The following is a 26,853-nucleotide window of genomic DNA, read 5'->3' as shown; positions in this document are numbered from 1 at the left end:
GACCGTGGTTCAAGTCTTGGACCTGGCAGCCTGTTTTTCTCTCTCTTTCTCCTGGACACACATGCTCTACAGCAAATTTTTAAAAGTAATAATAACATTAAATAAATAATTATTTAAAAATAAATAACAGTAATTGACAGAATAGTTTGCATTAGTTGTTATTGACTCATAAAGTCAAAAAAATTTTTAATTGATAGAGGGAGCATATGACAAAGATACATACAGAGTGAGAGAGGAAGAGGGAGCACCCCCAGTGGGGCATGGTCATGCCACAGTCCCCTCTCCATTCTATCCAGATTTGGGGCATACATACACACATGCCCAGTGTATTTTTCAAGATCATGGGGACTTGAACCTCAGTCAGCCATGGGGGATCTGGCTTCCTAACCACTAACCATGGAGCCATCCCTCAAATCTTTTTTAAAAGCAATCCTGGAGGCATTTTGGTATTGACTGCTATAGAGAGTAACAATGAATATAGATACATTTTTTTTAATTGAAAGCTAAAATGCCTATTGTAAAAAGGTTATGATTAATGAGAATAGCAGCTTTTAAAGTTTAAAGTTATATGTTGCTATATGTGTTTAACATCCTTCCTCCCAAACTCAGAAATGTTTAGATTCTGAAAATAAGACTTATTCCATATCATTATTTGTATGCACATTTATTTTGTTTTTTTCCTTCATATTAGTCATTGTGGTTTTGATTTGTTGGTAGGTGGTGAATCACAAATCGTGTTGCTCGTTCTCTTAATGAGTCATCTAGCTATATACAAGTTTGTTTATTTTCTTTCCTTTCTAGATCTTTTACCTGAAAGTAGGTACTTCACTAATTGATGGGCTAAAATTTCATTTTGCTATGTTAACTATTAGACCTGGGAAATACCTAAATAATACTGAGAAATCTTACTGATTTAGAAAACTTTATTTAGCATCTACTTTAGTCCCATTACTCTGCTGGGCTCGGGCATATGAAGATTTATGTAGAAGACCCAGCTGTGGTTGTAAGCATTAGGGTACTACCATGCAAGCCTAGGCCCACATGGGAGGCCCCAGGTTCAGATTCCAGACCAATCTGAGCAAGCCAGATGTGGAAGTACATGTCTGTAATCCTAGCTAACTGGGAAACTGGAGCCGATCATAACAGTGAGACCATGTCAAAAATCACCAGGACTGGGAACCAGCAGTTAGCGTAACGACTATGTCACTGGACTCCCACATAGTTGACCGCATTTCACATCCTGGACCCGGTGGCTTAAAACTCACGCCGGGTGCGTGTGCGTGCGTGCCCAAGATCCCGAGAGGAGAATGGAGGAGAAGGAATTGCAGCGTGGCCATCCCCTCTGGGGGGTGATTTCTCGCTTTCTGTCTCTATGTCTCTCTCTGTCTGTCTGGCAAGTGCACGCGCCCTATAGCGAAAAACCTCTCCAAAAAAAAAAAAAAAATCACCAGGGCTAACAGGTGGCATGGAGGGAGGTTAAGGCACTGGACTCCCACATAGCCAACCACAGTTTGAGTCCCAGACCTAGCAGCTTGCTCGCTCGCGCTCTCTCTCTCTCTCTCTCTCTCTGGTGAGTGTATGTACCCTATAGCAAACTTTAAAATAATAACAATAATAAATAAATAAATTCTTTTTAAAAATACCTATCTCCCTCTTCTTTTTCTCATAAAATAATTACATGTGAAACACCTGTAGAAAACTTAATTTTGAGAGAGAGCAAAGGTAGATAAGCAGCTGCATGCAGAGACATGTTACAGAGGTTGCACTGCAGGATTCTGGTAACTAGAAGGAGCTCATGTGGATATCCTCACTTTATAGTTTGTTGTCAGTATATTATAATCATTTTCAATTTACCATGCCTAGTTAACTGGTTTGAAGAGATTATATTTTAATAAAATGATCCTTAGAAAATGGACAAGTGGCTTCAAAGGATTTTTACAAAGAAACTATAGTGAAGATAAAACAAAAATGCAAGTGCAAGGCTAACCACACAGCATAGCAATAAAACCTGTGCAAGGAAACTGGCTTCAACATGACTGACCACAGTTCAAATCCTGGCCCTAGCAGGTTGAAAAACATACCAGCCACTCTTCCTATATATAAATTTATAAATAAATAAATGGTACATGTATTGGAGTATATACTCCCTCTATTTTTTTTTTACTGATAGAGCAAATCAAATTATGAAAAATGTTTAAAGACAACTGTTCGATCCTAGTTAATATATTAACTATTCTCTATTTTTTGAAACATGGTATTTTCTAGGCTTCTCAAAAACCATTCTTTTTTTATTTTTGTTTTTCATTGTCATCTCTTCTTCCCCAACAGAGTTCTATCATGGTCTTTGACATTTTTAAGGATAGTAAATTATAGCTATAAATAATGATTTCCCTTCCTCAAAACCCCAGATTTATATGACAAAACCAAGAAGTAATTCCAGATAAGTAGTTTTTAAATTGTTTTGAACAGTGCTGGTTTTGAAATGTATGTCTGTAGGTTCTGCCTTCTTCCCTAGAGCAGTAACTTTGCAGAGGACGGTATTCACTTAAAATGGATAAATTCTGTCATTGGCTAAGAAATCAACCCTAATATTTCATAGGCAAATTTTAAATCTCTTTATAATGCATAAAATATATTGTAGGTTCTCAGTGAGTATGTGATAAAATACAAATAAACTTCCACTTATTTCAAAGTCCTTATGATCAAGTGATAGTTTTGAACTCAAGGACTTTTTTTTTTTTCTCTTTTTTTCTTTTTTTCGACTATAAATGCATGTGTTCACTGAAGAGACAGAGACAGAGGAAGAGGGAATGTGAGAAATCATCCCCCAGTGGAAATGGCCTCACTGCAGTCCCTTCTCCTCCATTCCTCTCTTAGGATGCTGGACACGCATGCGCACACATGTACCTGATGTGTTTTTCAGCTGTCAGGTCCAGGACTGACAGTTGGTTCACAGGTCCAACCACACAGTTGGCCATGTGAAATCCAGCACCTTAACCAACACACCACATGTTGGCCTGAACTCAAAGAATTTTTAACTTTCTAACTTTCTGAAGTCTTGGCCTGAACTCAAAGAATTTTTAACTTTCTGAAGTTTAAGACTATATTAGCTGTTACAAAATAGGAAAAAATTGTAACAGACGATCTTAAAACTCAGTAGTATGAAAATACTGCCCACATTGATCTACAGATTTAATACAGCTCATATCAAAATCTAAGTATCAATTTTTGCAGAAATTTATACGGAATCTCAAGGAATCCATTTAGCCAAAACAATCTTGTAAAAGAGTAACAAAATCGGAGGGCTCACACTTCCTAGTTTCAAAACTTGCTATATATTGAAGCAGACCTCCATGTTGAACTCCTCCATATTGGAAACTTGCTTTCTCCTTTTGCCTAGAGTAAACAGTGAAAACCCAAAACCCCCTCCCTTTAGGAATTGCCCTCAAGTATAGACCAAAGCATGTGGAGCTGGTGGGCTGCTGAGTCTGGTACTTGGAGTGGCAGGTCTCGGCAAGACTTTGCAGCTGCTCATCCTAGACTATTTCAGTGATAATCAGAAGTTGATCACTTGGCCAAGCGGTAGGAAAAACAAAGGAATCGAGAAAGACACTTGGCTTCATGCCGCATTGCTTCAGGAGGCCTCCACTTCCATTTGCTCTGTCCCAGAGAGACTGAATTTGTAGTCAGTGGATTTAGCTGAACCTTTTTAGTACAACAAGTGTTGATTAGAAGAGAAGCAAGTCACAAAGAAAGAAAGATGAGTAAGAGCAAAGATGATGTACTCATGAACTAGAAAGTCAGTTTATCTTATGTCTGCCTCCAGAATATGCTGCTACTGTAAGGAGGGCAGTACAGATTGGTCATGTCAACCTGAAGGACAGACTGACAATTGAGTTACATCCCGATGGGTGTCATGGAATCCTCAGAGTTGACCAGGTTCCTTTGGCCTCAAAATTGGTAGATCTGCCCTGTGTTATGGAAAGCTTGAAAACCATTGATAAGAAAACCTTTTACACGATAGCTGATATCTGTCAGATGGTTTTAGCCACAGTTGATGGTGATCTCTATCTTCCTGTGGAAGAGCAGGTTGTTTCTGCTGATCCCAGAGCAAGCAAAGAGAAAATGTTTATCTGGGACCATGGAATTACTCTGCCTCTAAAAAAATGTCAGAAAGAGAAGGTTCCAGAAGATAGCCAAAAAGAAGTATATTGAATCTCCAGATGTGGAAAAAGAAGTGAAACAGTTGCTAAGTACAGGTGCAGAGGCTGTCAGCACTTGTTGAGAAATAATTGCTGAAGATGAAACAAAAGAAACAGAAAATCAGGGCCTCAATATCTTCTCCTGAAATGTCTGGTCACAGGCACGGCCATGATTCACTAGAGCATGATGAGCTTCGGGAGATATTCAGTGACCTCACCAGCATCAGTGAAGATGAAGATGATACACAGCATCAAGATGAAGGAGATATAAACATCATTGACACTGAGGAAGATCGGGAGAGACAGCTACAAGAGAAACTAAATGAATCAGATGAACAGAAAATGAAAAAAACAACCAGCTGGTCATGGGAATTCAGAAACAGATCTACAGCATGAAAGGCAAGCTCCAGGAGACCCAAGACAGGGCCAGACGACAGGAAAATCTCATCATGAAAGTGGAAAACCTGGTTCTTAAGAGCAGATTCCAGGCTGTGCTAGATGAACTCAAACAACAGGAAGACCGAGAAAAGGAGCAGCTCAGCTCTTAGCAAGAAGAGCTAGCATCACTCCTAGAGAAGTGAGAGCTTTAGTACTTCAATGTTTCAGCCCTCAGAGTGGTCAGCAAACCTTGGTTTCATCACTTGGACTGGATATTAAGACGTTGCAGTAGTGCCTGTTCCTTTTAATGCTGAAAGTTCTGCTTGTTTTTCAGAACACTTTGCTAGGTATTCATCCTATGAGAAATAGGATTGTATAGCCAGAAAAATGATTGTAGGAAAGTTGTAGGAGTAGTGGAATGAACAGTTCAACCTTAATAATTATATCATCACTGCAGGACTTTGCTATTTTTCTCCACTTGCCAGAACTGCTCTGTAGTGCCACCTGAGATGAACAAGAACTCAATCTAGAAATAGTGAGGCTAGTTAGCTTATGTTTTTCCATGCAGTAGTATTTTTCCACCTATTCAAAGTAATTTCCCACATATAGAGATGAAAATAATTTTATAAAGTTGTTTCTAATATAATAAATGAAAGCAACTAATTTTCATGTTAAAAAAAGGAATTGTCCTGAAATGTAATCACCACCCACCAGACCCCTGCCCAGAGCCATGGAGACCATTAAGATTCTGTTGTGTTTAAGCAAAGGTCTGAAGAATACTTATAGAGATTATTAAACCGCTTGATCTGGCTTCTATAATACTTACGCATAGGAATCTCCACTCCCTTTTCCTCCTGATCACCCCCTCCTTATTTTACACTGTAAATCACCATGTCAACCCAAAAAATTATTGTGACTTTTGTCTTCATAAGCACCCCTCACCTTTCACTCAGGGCTGCAGGATTTTTGAGAGACATGAGTCCTCCCATATGTTGCCAGCTTAATCAATAAAGACTCCAATAATTTGGCTAAGTCTGGATTTCCCTTATTTCTTTTTGTTGTTGTTGTTGTTGTTTTTTGTTTTTTGTTTTTGGAGAGGTTTTTGCTATACGGCACGTGCACTTGCCAGAAAGACAGAGAGACAGAAAGTGAGAAATCACCCCCCAGGGGGGGATGGTCACGCCGCAATCCCTTCTCCTCCATTTTCCTCTCGGGATCTTGGACACGCACGCACATGTGCCCGGTGTGAGTTTAAGCCACCGGGTCTGGGCCTCAAACTGCGGTAGACTACGTGGGAGTCCAGCGACATAGCCATTACACTAACTGCTGGTCCCTGGATTTCCCTTATTTCTCACTGACTAGACTGTAACAATATAAGCTATTGTAGTCAAAACTGTGTGATATTGGCATAAACACAGACATGTACTGTGGTACCAGGTAGAGCCCAGGAGCTGGCTCTGTGGGGCAGTGGTAATGTGCTGCTCAGAAGAACCGCGATCCCACATGGCAACCACAGTTTGAATCCCGGCACAATCATCCTTAAACACGTCAGGTACATAGGCAAGTGCCCAAGTCTGGAGTACCAGAGGAAGAGATAGTGGCGTGACCAGACCCTGTGGAGGGCAGCCCCCCACTCTCATGTGTGTATGCCTATGCTCTATTACGAATTTTAAAAGAGAACCTGAAAATAAGCCCTTGGGAACCAGCAGTTAGCGTAATGGCTATGTCACTGGACTCCCACGTAGTAGACCGCAGTTCGCGTCCCAGACCCGGTGGCTTAAAACTCACGCCGGGCGCATGTGCGTGCATGCCCAAGATCCAGAGAGGAGAATGGAGAAGGGACTGCGGCGTGACCATCCCCCCTGGGGGGTGATTTCTCGCTTTCTGTCTCTATGTCTCTCTGTCTGGCAAGCACACGCGCCCTGTAGCAAAAACCTCTCCCCCCGCAAAAAAAAATAAATAAGCCCTTGACTATGTGGCCAATTGATTTTAACTAGGTTGCCACAAACATTCAGTGGTAAATCACGTGGCCAAACTCGAACTTAAAGGAAGTACTTTTTTTTTTTTTTTAATAAGAGATTTTTGCTATAGCATGCATGCACTAACCGGAGAAACAGAGAGACAAAAACCAAGAAATCACCCCCCAGGGGAAATGGCCACACTATCACTTCTCTTCCCGGCATGAGTTTTAAGCTGCTGGGTCTGAGATTTGAACCACGGTCAGTCAACTATGTGGAAGTCCAGCAGCGTAACATTATGCCACCTGCTGGTCCTGAAAGAAGCACATTCTGCCCACTTTTAGGACCTGAGAAGGGTGTGGGTGTATGCTACTGTCTTCAAGGAATAAAGACAAGACCAGTAATTCTGTGTACCAGATATGCTAAGAACTTTCAAAATTTTTGACATCATTAAAGAATAAGATATTGCTTATTAGTAAATTATTTTAGACTATGAAACTTACTCGTTCATGTACTGAAACTGTTTTGACAACTTTAACAGAAACTTTGAAGTCTAATTTACATTCTTCTGTTTCAACTTTTTCTTAATGACAGAAAGCTCATCATGAACACCTATTACTCGGTATAATGTGGTTCTTTGCCACTTTCCTAGTTTTGGTGCATGCATGCGTGTGTGTGTGTGTTGTTTAGCAGTAAATTGTTAGTTAACCCAGCATTTGTGCCCACTTCTTAATAGTTCCACCAAACATTGTTTAGTTTCTTGCTTCTTAATATGATATAGATAGGAAAATTAATCACCAAGACAAATAGATCTACATAATGAAAGTGTCTCTGGTGTTAGTGAGATCTTAGGTGGTAAAGTGTATGTCACTAGTGTCAGAATGGTGATATCCTTTTCCTTCAAAACCTGAGTACTGTTGCTTTTCTCCCCAAGATGTGTGTTTTATAATTGTTTGAGTTATTCATACATGATATCATTTGTTTCAAAAAACACTTGATACCCAGCTCAAAATATTTTTATAAAATGTTTCACAATAAAATGCTTCACATGAAGAATGGTGCTTTTTACAATTTTATTTTATAGAGACAGTTTTAGTTAGAACTAAATTATTAAATTGATGGTTGACAGTTCCTAATGGATGGCATGAGTTCTGTTGTGCTTATTATCCAAGGCATTTTAATATCAAGGCTACCCTAATTTATCTTATTTGTAGAGTGATTAATTATATGGAGGGTCAAAGGGTGGTTAGAAGATGAAAAAGATATAAAACACAGTGCAGTGATTGTGTGTTGGGGGAGTAATAGTAACAATAAAAATAGCTGATTTAGCTCCTGAAAAAAGTGTGTCTTACAATCCAGTTCTCCTGCAGTAAATACTACCATAGGTTGCCACTTCCTCTGTAGGAACACAAGGCTTTTAGTTGCTCGTTAGGTACAGCTCTTTCTTGAACATAAGCATAGTGGCATGGTGGTTTCAGAATGTACAACTGAAACCTTAACAGGGTCACTATATGACAGCAGTCAGACTATAGCATTCGTACTGTGTGTGTGTCACCTTCACATACAACGTCATTAAAATCAGGGACACTGCATTTCCTCAAAGTGAATTTTTTCTTTCTACTGGTAGTAATCTATGCATAATAATCTTACCTCTCTTGTTCTGACTGTTATTACCCACACACACACACACTCACTCACACCCTCAGATAGCCTCTTTTTTTTTTAGATTGTGAAGAGACTTTACCCAGCATGATATGCACCTCAGTCCAGCCCAGTGGAGACTATTGTACACATCCTCATCAACAGATAAAAAACCTTCTGTGTCCCACACATGTCTTACCTTTACTGCTTCTAGTTAGCACATTTTAGTCTGACCCTTTTTTACAAATCTGACCTTTTTTGTTTCTGAATTCACTGTATGTCTACAAATAGATAGGGATAGATAAAGATATGGCTGTATATATTTAAAGATTAGAGCTAAATTACCTAAGGTTTTTTTTAATTACGTAATGATTTACTAATATCTAAATAAGCTATTATTTTAACAGCTAGGTGTAAGAGGAAATACTGCAATAGTAAGGGCAAAAAAGTTTGTTAGTATCCTCTATATCTGATTAACCTTGCCTTCTTTCTCATTGACTCAGTAAAACAATTGATAATTACAGAAGTTTAGCTTTGGCCCAAGTTTAAGAAATAGGTTATGGGGACCAGCAGAAGGTGTAGTGGTTAAGTCACTGGACTCCCACATAGTCAAACGCAATTTGGGTCCCAGATCTGGTACCTTGAAATTCACACCAGGCATGTGTGTATGCACACATGCCCAGAATCCCAAGAAGAGAATGGAGAAGGGATTGTGCTGTAGCCCTCTCCACTGGGGAGTGATTTCTCGCTTTCTGTCTCTCTGGCAAGAACACATACCCTGTCTCTGGCGAGAACACACACCCTGTAGCAAAAATCGCTCTCTAAAAAAGAAAGACAGAAGTTGTGTTTTCAGAGACCAGCAGTTAGCATAATGGCTATATCACTGGACTCCGTGTAGTCGACCGTGGTTCGAGTCCCAGACCTGGTGGCTTAAACTTACACCAGGTGCATGTGTGTGTGTGCCCAAGATCCCAAGAGGAGAATGGAGGAGAAGGGATTGTGGTGTGGCTATCCCCCCTGAAGAGTGATTTCTCCTTTTCTGTCTCTCTCTCTCTGTCTCTTTCTCTGTCTGGCGAGCGCATGCGCCCAATAGCAAAAAAAAAAAAACCTCCAGAAAAAAAGTTATTTATAAGTTGTTTAGTACTAGAAACAGTATTTAAAATGGTGATAATTTTCTAGTCTAGCTGAACAAGTATTTTAGCATATAATACAACTGAATTAAGTAAAGTACTGAAGATAGACGAGGTTCCAAATGTCAGGTCCTGAATAAAAGGAGTCATCTGGGGACCAGCAAACAGGCATAATGATACGCCACTGAACTCCCACATATTTGACCACAGTTTGAGTCCCAGACCCAGTGCCTTGAAACTCATGCCAGACTCATGTGTGTGTATGTGTGCCCAAAATCCCAAAAGGAGAATGGAGGAGAAGGGATTACAGCGTGGCCATTCCCCCTGGGAGGTAATTTCTCCGTTTTCCTCTCTCTCTTACAAAAAAGAAAAAGAAAAAAAAGGAGTTGTCTGAGCTGGCCAGTGGTGTGGTGATTAAGGCAGCTAGATCCCACATGGCTGATTGCATAATTCAAATTCTAAACCCAGCAGCTTGAGAAACACACTGGGCCCGTGTGCATGCATGTCCAGGATCCCAAAAGGAAGGAGAGATGGAGAAGGGATTGCACTGTGACCATGCCTTTTAGGGGATACCTTCTTACTTTCCCTCTCTCTCTCCAGCGAATTCATGCATCTTCTGACAAAACAAACGAAAAAAATTTAAAAGGGTCATCTGGTACTTTTGAGAGAGAAAGAAAAGAAAAATTTTGCTGTCGTTCATTGAACACACCTAGCAATGTCTTTGACTGCCTTCCAGCTTCTTCCTGAAAGGATACTAGCAGGGTGCCTAACTCTTAAGAGTAGATATGTCGGGGCCAGCAGTTGGCATAGTGGTTAAGGCAGCTAGATTCTGATTGTGGTTCAAGTCCCAGACCTGATGGCTTGCTTTCTCACTTTCTTTCTGTCTCATTCTGTGTCTCTCTCTGGTCAAATTTAAATAATAATAATAATAATAATAGGAGCCAGCAGGTGGCATGGTGGTTAAAGGCACTGGACTCCCACATGGCTGACCATTGTTCAAGTCCTGGGCCTGGTGACTTGCTCTTTCTCTCTCTCTCTCTCTCTCTCTCTCTCCCTCCCTCCCTCTCTCTGTACGTCTTGCACTGGTAAAATTAAAAATAATAATAATGATAAAATAAAGGAAATAATACTTTAAAAAGATTGAAATTTTAAAACAATAAATAATCATAAAATTAGATAAACTCTCTTTTTGTTTTATGGGTTTTTTTAGAGAGATTTTTGCTATAGGGCGCATGTGCTTGCCAGAGAAAAAGAGAGACAGAACCCAGAGGGGTGACCATACTGTAATCTCTTCTCCATTCTCCTCTCAGGATCTTGGGCATACACGCAGATGTGACCAGGGTGAGTTTTAAGCTACCAGATCCAGAACTCAAACCGTAGTTGACTATGTGGGAGTCCAGCAACAAAATCATTACACTGTCTGCTGGCTCCAGTAAAATAATAATTAAAAATAAATAAATATAATTACGCCAGCATGTGTGCCTGCATGCCCAAAATCTCAAGAGAATGGAGGAGAAGGAATTGTGGCATGGCCATTCCCTGGGGGCGATTTCTCTCTTTCTGTCTCTCTCCCCTCTGGTGAGTGAGTACACATGCCCTATGGCAAAAACCTTTTTAAAAAGTAGATATGTTTAACAGAAGGTCTAGATGGCCAGAAAATGCCTTCAAATGGTGTAAGGTAAGAGAACCTAGGAGTCAGGATCATGGTGGAAAAGTAACAGGATAGAGCTGTACTTGGGGCAGGTCAGGGTACTCAGTGAAGCAGTGCACTGATTCTGAGGAGAAGAAGGCCTTCCTCTTGGAGATGTGAGATGAGCAGTAGAATTCTCGCAAAGTCTAACTTACATGTCAGGTTCGTTTGTCAAACACATGAGACAGTGAGCAGCGGGCAGTCACATTGGAGAGAGATTCCGTGGCATTGGATTGCCAGTACTAGGAAGCTTCATAGCAGTAGACTAAAGCCTCTTGATCCGTCAGGTCTCAGAGGAGCCTTATCATAGTCCACCAACTACATTTTTTGCCATAATAAATACTGAATTTCTTTTGGACACAAGATTTTGGCTAGATATTTGGTGATAGCTCTAGTGTAGAAGACTTATGAGAATGCAAGAGATATATACCACTGGGTTTTGTTTTTTGTTTTTTGTTTGTTTACGGTAATGGGTAACAGACATAGAGTTCAAGGCAGTATAATAAAGCAAAGTGAAATTTTTCCTCCCCTATTACCACTCCTTATTTCGATCCTTTTATATCCGTGACAGATATTCATTGCAATGGATTATGGTGTTCTTTTGTGTAATATAAGCACTGTTGGGTTTCTGGAATGTCTGACTACTTGAGACCCAGTTCCTCATCAGAATAAACAGAATTTTTCCATGAAGGTTAAACTTTATCCTTTTAACCAAATAAATGATGACATACTTACTCTGTTAGTAGGTGAATATGCAGAATAGTAAAACTGGTACATTTTGTATTGGTATCACCATTTGGGGATTATATTTTTCTATCTTGGTATGTACTAGATAGAAATCAAAACACTGTGTTTAGGGAACCAGCAGTTAGCGTAATGGCTATGTCGCTGGACTCCCACGTAGTCGACCGCAGTTCGTGTCCCGGACCCGGTGGCTTAAAACTCACGCCGGGTGCGTGTGCATGCGTGCCCAAGATCCCGAGAGGAGAATGGAGGAGAAGGGATTGCAGCGTGACCATCCCCCCTGGGGGGTGATTTCTCGCTTTCTGTCTCTATGTCTCTCTCTGTCTGTCTGGCGAGCGCACGCGCCCTACAGTGAAAATCTCTCCAAAAAAAAAGAAAAAGAAAAAAAACACTGTGTTTAAATAAGCTCCTTCATAAACCTTATGTTTCAGAATTTCAAGTTTGTTATAGAATCAATTGCACAGAAGGGCTAGCCCATAGCCTAGTGGTTAAGGGAGCCAGATTACACATGGCTGACCATGCAGTTCAAGGTCTGGACCTAACAGCTTCAAAAACACACCAGGTGCATGTATGTACATGCCCAAAATCCCAGCAGGATGGAAGATGATGGATTTTAGAATGACCACACCCCATTTAGAGGGGTGCTTTCTCTCCCTCTGTCTCTCTCTGGCAGCACATGTGCCCTCTGGAGTGTTTTTTAAAAGAGAATAAACTGTCCAGGAGATGCATTTGTTTCACACTCATCATATATTAAGTTTCACATAGGCATTTCTTTCCAGTGAGAGTACTCAGTCTAGTAAATTGTCTGTGATAAATCCAGCTTCAAAGTATATCAGAAACTGTATAGGCAGTGAGGGTTTAATTGTAAAACAGAACCCTAATGTTCCCTTATTACCTTGAAATCTTTTCAGTTGACCTTCTTCTATTATTTAATTCTATTACATACAAGTAATTGCATTTATTGAAGCCAGTGCTTTTCATTATAGGAAATGCTGATCTTAGTGAATTTCAAATTTGGGAGGGAAATGTTCTTTAATAAATAATTGAAAGGCTTTTTACTACTTTTCTCAGTTCAGCACTACTCCTCTTGCCTTTTATGTCCAAGTATTTTGTAAATGGTAACTAAATTATGCCATCTAAAAACATCATCTCTAAAAGGAATCTCACAAGATATACTACGTAATAGCTTATTGTAAGTAGGTTAAGCAGACTGACTATCTCAAGTGCTTCACTATATTAAAGAACATACTCAATTTTACCACTGAAACACCAAATGCATTTTGACACCTCTGATGAGATGATTAAAATTGGGAAATTTTTCTCTTGACAGTATCAACAAAGAGAGCATCGTAGATGTAGAAGGAGTTGTGAGAAAAGTGAATCAGAAAATCGGAAGCTGCACACAGCAAGATGTTGAGTTACATGTTCAGAAGGTAACTTTTTCCAGAATATAAATGGTATGCAGAAATAGATTTGAGGGAACCAGCAGTTAGAGTAATGGCTATGTCGCTGGACTCCACGTTGTTGACCACGGTTCGCGTCCCGGACCCGGTGGCTTAGAACTCACGCCTGGTGTGTGTGCATGTGTGCCCAAGATCCTGAGAGGAGAATGGAGGAGAAGGGATTGTAGCATGACCATCCCCCTGGGGGGGTGATTTCTCGCTTTCTGTCTCTATGTCTCTCTCTGTCTGTCTGGCGAGCGCACATGCCCTATAGTGAAAAATCTCTCCCCCCCCAAAAAAAGAAATAGATTTGAGTGGTTCATACAGCTTTTCCTATCACATAATGTTCTTAATAAGTGTCGATGTAAAATATTGAGATCCCTAAGTCTGTTACTGAATCAATTAGCTTTCGTTATGTAACAAATCACTATAATACAAGTGTTCCACAGACATTTATTTGTTCACAATTCTGTGAGTCAAGAAGTTAGTATGGGCCCTTCTGGAATGACTTGTCTACTCCACATGGCATTGCCTGGACTCACTGTTAGATCTGCAACAACTGTTTCTGTGACTGCTCCTTTTCAATATGGTAACAGAAGTGTTTCCAGAGGCAAGAGAGAGAAGCCCCACTATACCAGTATTTTTCAGGCTTCTGCTTGTGCTATATTTGCTGAATATCCCATTGATCAGTCAAATGGCAAAACTCAGATTTAAGAGATGGAGAAATAAGTTCCAGCTCTACTTTTTTCTCTCTCCGTTATGGAAGAAAGAGGAAGACACAGAGATAGGACTTTAACCATCATGCCACCTGCTGGCTCCAGAACCAGTCTCTAAGACCCTCTTACATGTGCCTGTATGCCACAACAATCATGTGTAAGAGCAGGCAGATAGACAGTTTGAGAGAGGTAGACACATACCTACTCACTGGTTGGGGAGTAAGTTATATTTAACTGGAATTGACTGGCATGAAATTCTTCGAGGCTTAGAAAATCTTGTTTTTATTTATTTATTTTTTTTTTTTACTGATCTCCCTTGACAAATTACTTTGCTCTCTTTGTATAAATCTCTTCAAACCAACCCCATTAGGAAGTCTATAATCTAGTAAAAATAAACTAACCCAACAGTAAGAGTAAAGAATGAATAAATTGAGGGCTAGCAGGTGCATGGTGGTTAAGGCACTGGACTCTCACATGGCTGATGGTGGTTTGAGTCCCAGACCTGGCAACTTGCTTTCTCACTTTCTCTCTCTCTTTCTCTGGTGAGCACACGTGCCCAATAACAAATTAAAATAATAATAAGTAAATAATTTTTTTTAAAGAAAAGGAAAAATTAGTTCATTATGCTGACCAAGATAGTACCTTCTTCTTCCAATTTATATGCCCCTTTTAGTACTTTAATAAAGAAAATTTTAGTCACTAGAGCAAGCAAATGTACTTTTAAGGTATTCTTATTGCCTAGCCTGTATTAGGTCATCAGGAAAGTCATGATGTATTTTTCTGTGCAAAAATGTGTCATGAATGGACCAGCAGATGGCGTAATGATCGCATCGCTAGATTCCCCCATGGCCAACCACAGCTTGAGTCCCGGACCCAGCTCATGCCAGGCGTGTGTGTATGCATGCCCAAGATCATGAGAGGAGAATGGAGAAGGTATTGTAGCATGGCCATCCTCCCTGGGGGGTGATTTCTCACTTTCTGTTTCTCCAAACAGTGTACGTACCCTATAGCAAAAATCTCTTTTAAAAAGAAAAAAAAAGTACACTCTTGGGTTATCAGGAAACTCATGAATTTTTTTTTCCTTTTATAGAGAGAGTTTTGCTATAGGGGGCTTGCATTCTCCAGAGAGACAGAGACACACAGAGAAACAGAAAACAAGAAATACCCCCCCCGAGGGGGGATGTCCACACCACAATTCCGTCTTTTTTATCTACGGACTTGGGGTGCACACACACACACACACACACACACTTTCCCTCTCACTGTCTTCTCTTACTCTCTCCAGCGAGCATGTACACCCTATAGCAAAAACCAAAAAAAAGAAGAAGTATTTCACAAAACATATAGTATAATATACAGTGTAGACTCTTAAAATAAGCAATGACTTCCCTTTATTTTATATTTATCTATTTAACCAGTAGATCCTAATTATATATACTTTGAACCAAGTGCCTTGTGAAGTTCGGGTGATTGAAGTACTCACAACCTAGTGAAGGAGATGATCAATTTCCACTTGTTATTATAGTAAAAGAAGTAGATCTCTAGTTCTTCAACTTTGGGTTAGTGATCGAATTTCCGTAAATTCATCTAAAGGAACCCTACAATTTGAGTATAGGTGGTGGTGACAAATAATTATATTTTACTATAAAGAGTAGTAAAATATAAAAAAGAGTACCCTTCTGATACTTTTTCTGGAAGTGTCTGAGCTGAATGCTTAATGTGGTTTGCCACTAGAAGAATATAATTCCCTTTTCTGAATTAGCTAAATAAGGTCTGTATCCTTTTTGTGCTGTATCAGATTTTCTAGGCATAGTTGGAGATAACTCATACATTGACATGTTTTTAAAGGTAACCAAAAGCAAACAAACAAAAAAAAAACTACCTTTATTTTTTTTTAACCTAACTTTTTATCACTAAAATGTAAAATGAACATTGAGAGATTCGAACACCTTAAAGGAACATCCTTTATGGTAACTCTTAAATCAGGAGAATAGCAGGAAACGAGATACATATTTGATGAGAGGAGGCAATGAAGAGATACTTGGAAAAAGAAAGAATGAGAAAAGGAAATAGATGTATAGCCGAGCTGGGCTGAATTTGATCCTAATGTGTTGACCAAATGCTGTTAACAATGTAACTCATATGTGAGGAGCCCTTCACATGAGTAAAGTGTTTCTACATTTATTATTCTGTTCGATTCTGACAGCAGTCTTCAATTTAACTGAAACTCTGAGATGAAGTGATCTGCCTAACAGTAGCTTTTATATGACGATTGTAGACCTTAATCCAGGTCCCCTGCACCCTGGTCATTACTTACTACCTTGGTAGGCACTGTTAAAGTTTACGAAGTATTTGGATATACTTGATTGCATTTAACTCCAACAACCCATAGAGATGGGCAAAAAATATTACTGTCCCCATGTTATATGTGAAAACATGTATCATCTTCTTTGATTTACCAAGTAGTTTCAGTTAAAGATGTATGCAAACTTTGCTTCATGTTTAAGTCAACCGTAGATTGTTTTTTTCAAACAAAAGATAACGGGTTTTGTGTCCTTTTTGCTATTTTTGGTGCTCTCACTTTCAGATTTATGTGATCAGTTTGGCGGAACCCCGCCTGCCCCTGCAGCTGGATGATGCCATTCGGCCTGAGGTGGAAGGAGAGGAGGTAAAAATTACACTTACAAAATACTGTGTTTACTCTGTATGTTTAGTTTGCAAAGCATTGAAATTCAGAGTCTACTTTTATATTAAGGGCACCTGTGAATTGATTTGAGCTCTGTATTTAAATTTATTCTTATATCAGCAATTGTCAAACATTTTGGTCTCAGATCCCTTTTACACTTAAAAATAATTGAAGACCATACCCACTTTAGTTGTTGTTGATACACTGTCAGTTTTTATTTATAGTTAAGACATGTTTTAGGGTATTAATCAGTTAAAAATAACAATAATATAAACATTGAAATTGTATATATTGTTTTCATATAAATAAGAAAAAATAACTATTTTTTTAAAAAATTATTTAGTGTCAAAGTGACATCACATTATATATATGGGGACTTAAAAAAATTCATGGGAAAATACAATTAAAGTTTGAGGCTATTTTGGTGCAAAACATTTTGAAGTCCATGCATGGTTCATTCATAATACACATTTCCATGAACTTTTGAAGAGCCTGCTTGTCTAGAAACCTTGGTAATGCCTGGTTTAGTAGAACACAACTAGGTTCCCAGTTTGCCTCTGCATTCATTCTGTTGTGGAAGTATATGTCATCTAACCTTGGAAAACTCATCAGTACGCTCAAGAGGAATGAGAGTGAGGATTAGTATGAAAATACAGGGTTGACTTTATGGACCCCCTGAAAGAGTAGCAGGGACCTTCAGTGGCCCCCAGACTGTACTTTTAAAACCACTAATCTGTGTCAGCTTTTATCTGTTCCTTCGACCTGGGACTGACACGTTAAATCCAGAAATCAGTGAAGGTGCAGATGGTTAATTCTTCTGATGTCTCAATAATGAAGCAAAGCTTTTGAGGTGGAGGAGGGAAAGAAAGCATTAACACTTGTTCATTCTCACTTCTCTTCTTTCCTTCTCGTTGTCTTAACCACTAGCTGTTCTCTAGCCTTCTACTTGTTTCCACCATTTTAGATCCCTGATTTTCAAGCATAATATTAACACACATATACCCATTCTCACTTGAAAGTAAACACGGCTTCTAAAAGTGGATTTTATTATAAGAAAATTAGCAAAATCTGGTTTCTCTCTCTCTCTCTCTCTTCTTTTTTAGGAAGGAAGAGCTACTGTTAACCAGGATACAAGATTAGACAACAGAGTCATTGATCTTAGGGTATGTCTCATTTTTTTATTAAGCGATGTGATTGTGCCAAAATCAAGACAAGCAGGAATACGTACCTCTCTCGGGCTTATAAAGCTAACTGGTATTTGCCTATCTGTAAGTATAAGACAAGAAACAGTTTTCCTTTCTGACCGACCCTTCCCCTGAAAAAGAACTGCAGACAACGGAACAAGTCAAATATTAATTCACAAGATACTGACTCACTTCATTTTAAAGTAACAGTGAACATGAAGCCAATAAATGGGCTTGCTTGTTTTGGACAAGTTAGCAGGTGGAGATAATATAACCATTAATAAAATTACTATAAATATGCATGTTTTAGAGTGACCACATGGAAATAAGCAATGAATGCCTCAATCCTTTGAATTTGATCCGAGCACAGAATTAATAATAAAGAAGTAATGGGTGCTAGTGGTTTCTACAGTAGTAGTCTTGTGGGTCTTCTGTTTCCCTTTCTGGTTTGGTTGCAAGTGAAAGAGTTCAGTGGTTTCATCATTGTAGTAAAACCAATGTCATCTTTCTTTCTTAATGTTTTGACCACATCTTCCTCCTTTACTTTAAATATTCTACCTAAAGCTCAAATTCTTTTTCACCTTCGGAGCTCTTCCCAACTCTTCTACAGTCATAATTGTCTGCCCTTGTACACTCATCTTAGCCTTTTGTCTGCTTCTAACTTTGCCATTTTCACTTACATAGGAAAGTGATCGGTAATTAAAAGTCCTCTTTATACTGTCTGGAAACCTCAGTCTTCTCATGTGCTTTGGCCACAGGAGTTGGACATCATACTGTATTGCCCATGCTGATTGGTCACACAAGTAGTTATTGGTTTATGCTTCTAGAATTTGGCCCAGTGAGTTGTTGGTTTTACTATTGTTTTGTTGTTTGTTGGAATTCATTGTCCCCAGTGAAAAATGGGAGTTTTCATACTAAAATCATGATGGTTTTTCTTAAAAAGTGAGAGGAGAGCTTGGCAGTACAGGGACTCTTAGGCTAGCACACTAGATGGGGCATATGTAATTTGCTTTGACCTATACCACCTAGGACGTATCGCTTATTTATTTCACTTATATTGCTTGTCTGACCCTTGTAAGCAATCATATATTTAATGTACTTTGACAATACATTTTGGGAAACATGTGTACATTAGTAAGTTAATCTTTAAGTACCTTAGTTTATGTCTAAATTGCTTTGTAACCCAAAACCAACTCTTATAGACTCTCAGCTTAACAAAGTCAAGTGTTGGAAAAGTTGGAAATACAGGCAAAACTGACATTCTTCTTTTATTACGTGAAACTTTTCAAGATAGTTGTGTATCACATAATGACCTTTTCTTTGTTTTTGGTTTGTTTTGAGTTTTTGCTATAGGGTGTGTAAGCTCGCCCGAGAGAGAGAAAGAAGGAAAGTGAGAAATCATCCTTTTAGGTGGCATAGCCAAGCCAGAATCTCTCCTACTCCAGTCCTCCTCTTAGGATTTTGGGCACATACACATAGGCACCCAGCATGATTTTTAAACCTCCGGGCCCAGGACACAAACCACAAAGCCATATGGGATCCAGCACCTTAACCTCCATGCTACCTCCAGACCTTCATAATGACGTTTTGATCAACAATTGACTACATATACAAAGGGGTCCTGGGTTACGTTGCTGGATACCCACATAGTTTACCTCAGTTTGAGTCCTGGAAGGGTGGCTTAAAACTCATGCTGGACATGTGTGCATGAATGCTCAAAATCCTGAGAGGAGAATGGAGACGAGATTTCAGTATGGCCATCCCCCCTGAGGGGTGATTTCTCACCTTCTGTCTCTTTGTCCCTCTGGCAAGCACATGTGCCCTATAGCAAAAATCTCTCTGAAAATGGGGGCAGGGCAGTCCCATAAGATAATAATAGGCTGTAACATATAGCCTAGGCGTATAGCAGGCTGTACTATCCAGGTTTATGTAAATGAACCTCATGATGTTCACACAACAATAAAATGCCTAATGGTACGTTTCTCAAAATGTATCCCCATCGTTAAGTGATGCGGACTATATTCTCATATTGGGTCCAGCACAACCTAACTTTTCTCTTATATAATGAATTGGTTTTGCTATGAGATTTCCAGGCAGTTGGCCTCATTACAAAATACTTTATCTCCTGGCCCCCAAAAATGTTAATATTACAAAGTGATTTTCATTCCTGGGAAAGTCTGAACTAAAATGTCTTCATCTGGTATCCTTTTTTGTACACAGTATTCACCTAGCTTATATCCTGGATTCCTGTGGCAAATGAGCTTCATCCTTACAACGTAGCAGGTTATTATGAGGATTTTCATGGAGCCTGTTCAGGATAGTTCCATTTAGATTAAAATCATTTTCTTTATTTCTTTTCTCTCGGGTATAGCTGAAGTTTGTCAAAATAGATATTTAGCCTTCTCTCTTGGGAATCATTGTTTAAATAAGTATTGGGTCATCTGAAAAGTCACAACACATTTTTGCATAGAAAAATACGTTATGACCTTTCTGACAACTCAGTATTTTTTATCCCATATAAGAATGAATTACTTAGGTTGGTTCAAAACTACAGGCTATTTCTTTATTTAAGCCTCCTGTATTATTATTACTTACTGTGTTATTGGTTTTATATGTAAAAACACCAGAGTATATATAGATTACCATAAAAGAACTCACAATTTTGTTGAGATAGGACCGTTAGGATAAGTAGTCTTAATATAATTATGTCTTCCCTTGGGTTGACAGGCAAGCATAGAGACTAAGCTATTTGTAAGTGGTATATACTATGTTAGCTCTTTTTTTGTTTGGTTTGACGTTGCTTACGGAGTAGACTATTGAGGACTCACAGACAACCTGACCCTTAAGAAACCCCGTGGAATTCCCCATGGCTTTCCCAGAGTTTTCTTCCTTCACGGTGTACCATGTTATCATCAGTGCTACCTCTAAAACTGCAGTACCAACCATAGCAGACATGATATATTTCTATTGTGTATTCCTTTCAGTATGTTTGAGTATATTTACTGGGGAGGGAGAGTGGTTAAAAAGTAGTTTCCAGGGGGCCAGCAGTTGGCATAATGGCTATGTCGCTGGACTCCCATGTAGTCGACCGCGGTTCAAGTCCCAGACCCAGTGGCTTAAACTCACGCCGGGCGCGTGTGCGTGCGTGCCCAAGATCCCGAGAGGAGAATGGAAGAGAAGGGATTGCGGCATGGCCATCCCCCCAGAGTGTGATTTCTCGCTTTCTATCTCTCTCTCTCTCTCTCTGTCTCTCTGTCTTTCTGTCTTTCTGGCAAGCACATGCGCCCTATGGGAAAAACCTCTCCCAAAAAAAAGTTTCCAAGACTGGCAGATGATATGGTGATTAAGAGTGCTGCACTCCCACATGGCTGACCATGGGTTCGAGTCCCAGACCTGGTGGCTTGCCTTTTCAGTTTCTCTCCCTCTCCATCACTCTCTCTCTCTCTCTCTCCCTCTTTTCCTTTCTCCTTCCCTCCCTCTCTGGCCAAATTAAAATAAGTAAATAAATTTAAATAAAATAATTCTTTTTTTAAAAAACAAAAGAAAGTCGTTTCTGATTCTGTCGCCTAGTGGCTAAGGAAAGCCAGATCCCTCATAGCTGACCACAGTTTCGGTCCCCACCCTGGTAAGTTGAAAAACGCACTGCTATTATGAGTATGATTTTTTTATCTATATGTATTTTTGCTTGAAATTAGTAATCTTTGTCTTTATCTATTTCTTTTCCCACTATTTATTCTTGTACAAATTATTGACTGCCTAAATCATAACAAGTACATGAGATGATTCTCTACCCATGTCCATGGCAAATACCCCAGTCGTTCACAGCATTCCACATACTATTCCTGGTGACCTTCGAGTAGCCAGGAGCACTCTGTGCAGTCTCCACTAATTGATCTGTCATAAGCCTATTTGCCATCCCTCCCTGAAACTGTCCATTAACAAAGCCATAGAATCCTGTAATAAGGCCACCCACAGTGGTGAAAGTAGTAAGACACCTCTGTGTGATGCAAGAGCCACATAATAGGCCTGGGTTCAGTTCCCAGGCCAACCTAAACTAGGTGCAACAGTGCATGTCTATAATCCTAGCTATCTGGGAGGCTAGAGTGAGAGGATTGCGGCCTGGCGAGATTGTTTCAAAAATACTCTTCCTAGGCCAGCAGTCATGGTGGTTAAGGTGCTGGATTCCCAGATGGGCAACCACAGTTTGAGTCCCAGACCTGGTGACTTGAAAATCACTCCTAGTGTATGTGTCTGCATGTCCCAAATCCTGAGAGGAGGATATAGGAAAAGGGACTGTAATGTGGCCATCCCCCCCAGGGAGTGATTTCTCACTTTCCCTCCTCCTGTCTCTCTCTGCCAAGCACACGCACCCTATGGCAAGAACCTAAAATAATAATAATAATAATGATAATAATACTCTTTCCTCCTTTCCTCTCTCATTAAAGAAAAAAAAAAATCCAGAGACAGTTAAAGAGCAATTGAATATTATGTAACCAAGTATTTATCTTCTAAACCGTTGCCTTACCTGTTGCTTTCAATGACATTTTTTCCAAACTAAAAATCAAAACATACACTCCTAAAGAATTTTTCTGTTCTTGTACAAGGGATTGTGTTGGCAATATAGTTTTAATGCCAGTGTCCTGAAATGCATACATGACTCTTCAGTAGTTTCACATTGTTTTTCCAAGTATAGTACCCTTACCACAGTGCCACTCAGGTGCATATTTTGTATTTTAATAGCTGTATAGTATAATCAGCAAGTAAACTCCATCTTTTTATGGAAATTATTGCTTAGGATGAACCAAATTTTAAAGTGTGGTTCAAAGAAAACTATTTAATAATACAGGTGGTACCCAGTAATACAGAAATGAGAGTAGAAGGCACAAGACAAGTTTAAGAAATACTGGTTTAGGGGTCAGCAGATGGCATAGTGGTTATGTTGCTGGATTCCCACAGGGCCAACCACAGTTCAAGTCTCAGACCCAGTGGCTTGAAACTCACACCAAGCACATGTGCGTGTGTGCCTAAGAACCCAGGAGGAGAGTGGAGGAGGGATTGCGGCGTGGCCATCCCCCAGGGGTGATTTCTCACTTTCCTTAACACTGTCTCTTACTCTGGCAAGTACCCAGGCCTATGGCAAAAACCTCTAACTAAATAAATAAATAAAATTTTAAAGAGAAATGCTGGTCTGTGTCGGTAGGGAACACACTATTGAGAACTTGAGACTGCCATGAAAGCCATGGGTGCATGATCTCTACAGCTACAGGAATTCAGTGAAGTAGATCTGGATAGTCCAAAGTAGTCAGGGGAGATATCGATGGAATGTCCTTAACTACTGGCCTCAGGACTGATGCATTAATCAGGAAATCTTTTAGGGATTGCTGTGTGGTGCAGAGTATATTACAGGGAGCATCCCATAAGATATATACTTGATGTGCTAGCATTTTGTCAGACATTAGAGTGGGTGTATGTGGCTGTGATCTGGCATAGAGTAACCCAAATATGACTGAGGCCCCCTCATTTCAATGATAACATAGCTAATAAAGACAGTTCAGGTTCTTTCTCCCAACAAGTACTCTTGCTTGGTCAGAAATTCCGTACAATTTTTTTTTTTTTGAGAGGTTTTTGCTATAGGGCACGTGCGTTCGCCAGACAGAGACAGACAGAGAGACAGAAAGCGAGAAATCACCCACCGGGGGGGTGGCCACGCCGCAATCCCTTCTCCTCCATTCTTCTCTCGGGATCTTGGGCACGTACGCAATGCACCCGGCGTGAGTTTTAAACCACCGGGTCCGGGACACGAACCGTGGTTGCTACATGGGAGTCCAGCAACATAGCCATCACGCTAATCGCTGGTCCCAATTCTGTACAATTTTTTTTTTTTGAGAGGTTTTTTGCTATATGGTGCGTGCGCTCGCCAGACAGACCGAGGGAGACAGAAAGCGAGAAATCACCCCGCAGGGGGAATGGTCACACCGCAATCCCTTCTCTTCCATTCTCTTCTCAGGATCTTGGGCACGCACTCATCTTGGGCACGCACGCACACTCGCCCAGCATGAGTTTTAAGCCACCAGGTCCAGGACGCAAACTGCTGTCGACTACGTGGGAGTCCAGCGACAGAGCCATTACGCTAACTGCTGGTCCCCTGTATAAATTTTTTAATAGTTCCTTTTATAATTAATTCAGATATAGTTTTATAAATGTCTTTCTACCCTCTTTTCTACTGTCTGTCTTAATCTTCAGTCCACTTCAGGACAGCATCTCTATAAACTGTCCTTAACAAACCATAAAGTGACAGAAAGCTTCTGTAGTCACTAAGAGCAAAAGCTGTAGTAGGTAGTTTTAACTGTAAACGTGTACTTTAAAGCCACATGCCAAACACAACATAAAAGAAACTTGTTGTGAGATCATAAGGAGCTGAGTACTATTAGAGATTTCATTTCATTACATCTGGGTTTGTTTGAATTTGTGTCTTCTATTAGAATTTCTCTCCCCGCACCCTTAATTCTCTCCATGCACCTGCCTCTTTTCCCATAAACGATATTTAACATGTATTTTCTAGTATTTTGAAGACCTCAAGGAAATGAATTCTATGTAGACAAAGTTTTGTTTTTCCTTTTATTTCAGATCTTTTACATAATTCAGAATGGCAACATTTTAATTTTAATAAGCATATTTTTGGAAGATTTGATGTAGAATAAAAAAGCTGAATATGAGAAGAGCAGATGGCATAATGGCTACATCACTGGACTCCCATGTAGTCGACCATGGTTCGAGTCCCAGACCCGGTGGCTTAAACTCACACCAGGCGTGTGTGTGTGTGTGTGTGTGCATGCCCAAGATCTTTTTTTTTGTTTTTTTGAGAGGTTTTCGCTATAGGGCGTGTGCACTTGCCAGACAGACAGAGAGAGACATAGAGACAGAAAGCAAGAAATCACCCCCTGGGGGGGTGGGCATGCACGCACACACGCCCGGCGTGAGTTTTAAGCCACCGGATCCGGGACGCGAACCACGGTCGACTACGTGGGAGTCCAGCGTCATAGCCATTACGCTGACTGCTGGTTCCCCATGCCCAAGATCTTGAGAGGAGAATGGAGGAGAAAGGATTGTGGTGTGACCGTCACCCCTGGGGGAAGATTTCTGACTTTCTGTCTCTGTATCTCTCTTTGTCTATCTGGTGAGCGCAAAACCTATAGCAAAAACCTCTCCCAAAAAAAAAAAAGCTAAAAAAGGGTGTCCAACTTTTTTAGAGCTAAAGGTCAGGGACTTGGTTTTATTTTGGGATATTTTGTTTTTTCAAATATAAGCTTTTTTTTTTTTAAGTATAAGGTTAATTTTCTACTCCCTATGTAGTTTGCCTTCTGCCTCATGCCAAGTAACCAATATAGCTGAAGATTTATTTTGAAATATTTTTTTCTTCCTTGTATGACTTTTAAAGAATATTTTAGATTGGGACTAGCAGATGGCATAGCGGTTATGTCACTGGACTCCCACATAGTCAACTGCAATTTGAGTCTCAGACCTGGCAGTTTAAAACTCACGCCGGGTGCATGTGCGTGCATGCCCAAAATCCCAAGAGGAGAATGGAGAAGGGATTGTGGCATAGCCATCCCCTCCAGGTGGTGATTTCTCACTTTCTGCCTCTTTTTCTCTCCAGTGAGCACATGTATCCTATAGCAAAAATCTCTCTTAAAAAACTTTTAAAGAGTATCTTAGATTTAGCCATTCCTTCTGTTTAACTATTTTTTCCTCATACTCATTCTTTATAATTTACATTTCTCAAATTGAGCTATTTAAAGGTAGAATCTGCTGGAAAATGTGCTTCAGCATATAAATGCTAGATGGAAATAAGGATATATTGGAATTATCATCTGCATGGCTGTTCACTGTCAATTGAATAGGAACCTGTATTCCTAGCCGTAGTAAGTGCCTTGAAGAACCTAGTAAGAAAAAAATGTTTTTTCTTATATATGACACAGACCCATTTTCTTCATGTTACGCAGTAGCATACTTGTTTATACAGTTAGGAACTAAAGGATATAGACAGAATATAATTTTTTTATTTTATTTATTATTTTAATTTGATCAGAGAGAGAAGGAAAATGAGAAAGCAAGTCACCAGGTTCAGGACTCGAATCGTGGTCAACCACATGAGAGTCCAGCACCTTAACCGCCACGCCACCAGCTGACACCCAGAGTATGATTTTTAAAAACATAATTAATGAAATTTCTATTAATATTATATAACTAGTGACAACCAGAACAAAAGCTTAATTTCCTTTCTTATTTATTTTTTAGTTTTTGCTAGAGAGAGCACATGCACTTATCAGAGAGAGACAGAGAGAAGGGGGTAAGGGAGGGAACAAGTGAAAAATCACCCCCTTCCCCCCCTGCCCCCCCACAGGGGATGGCCGTGCCATAATTCCTTCTCCATTCTCTAATCTGGATTCTGGGTGGCCATGCATACACACCTGGCATGTTTCAAGCCACAGAGTCCTGGACTCAAACCATGAAGTCGGCCATGTGGGGTCCAGCCCCATAAGCACCTGCTGACCCTAATTTCTATTTTATAAGGGGAAGAAGAGAGGGACCGGCAGGTGGCATGGTAGTTAGGCATGCTGGACTCCCACATAGCTGACCGCTGTTCAAGTCCCAGACCTGGCGTCTTCTCTCTCCCTCTCCCTCTCCCTCCCTCCCTCCCACCTCCCCCTCTCTCCCTCTCTCCCTCTCTTCCCCTCTCTCTCCTCCTCTCTTCCCCCCTCTGGCCAAATTAAAATCAATGAATAAATAATTAAATTTAAATAAAAAACAATTCTTTAAAAGAAAAAAAGAGGTAGAAGTGAGTAGTTAGTCTCCTAAGAGAGGCACGTGGAATGATATGTATTCAGTGACCCTCTTAGAGATTGTATTTCATTAAAGTGAAATGCATCTCTGTATGTGTGTCAGTAATAGTGAAACAACTTTTAGTTTTAAATAGGTTGCTAGGTTTTGAAAAGCAGATTGCACAATTTGTTTTGATTGGATGAACCAAATGTTTCACTTAACCACATAATGTAAAAAAAAAAAGCCACAAGTCTTTCCC

At 39.9% G+C, this 26,853-nt stretch overlaps 1 protein-coding gene and 1 pseudogene across 1 annotated transcript in view; both read left to right on the top strand.

The window, feature by feature from the left end:
• DARS1 (aspartyl-tRNA synthetase 1) overlaps window positions 1–26,853 on the top strand; it is a 98,864-nt gene that overhangs the window by 49,296 nt on the left and 22,715 nt on the right. The window contains exons 5-7 of the mRNA XM_006169723.3: window positions 13,074–13,176; window positions 16,489–16,569; window positions 17,691–17,750. Coding sequence (XP_006169785.1) covers window positions 13,074–13,176; window positions 16,489–16,569; window positions 17,691–17,750 — 244 coding nt within the window. The remainder of the gene's footprint in view (window positions 1–13,073; window positions 13,177–16,488; window positions 16,570–17,690; window positions 17,751–26,853) is intronic.
• On the top strand, window positions 3,761–5,586 carry LOC102471155 (transcription initiation factor TFIID subunit 7-like; annotated as a pseudogene).

The sequence above is a fragment of the Tupaia chinensis genome, unplaced genomic scaffold (genome assembly GCF_000334495.1).
Source record: "Tupaia chinensis unplaced genomic scaffold, TupChi_1.0 Scaffold147433_1, whole genome shotgun sequence".
NCBI classification, from domain to species: domain Eukaryota; kingdom Metazoa; phylum Chordata; class Mammalia; order Scandentia; family Tupaiidae; genus Tupaia; species Tupaia belangeri.
Note: the sequence above shows the minus strand (reverse complement) of the source record. Positions and strands in the feature narration are given on the sequence as shown.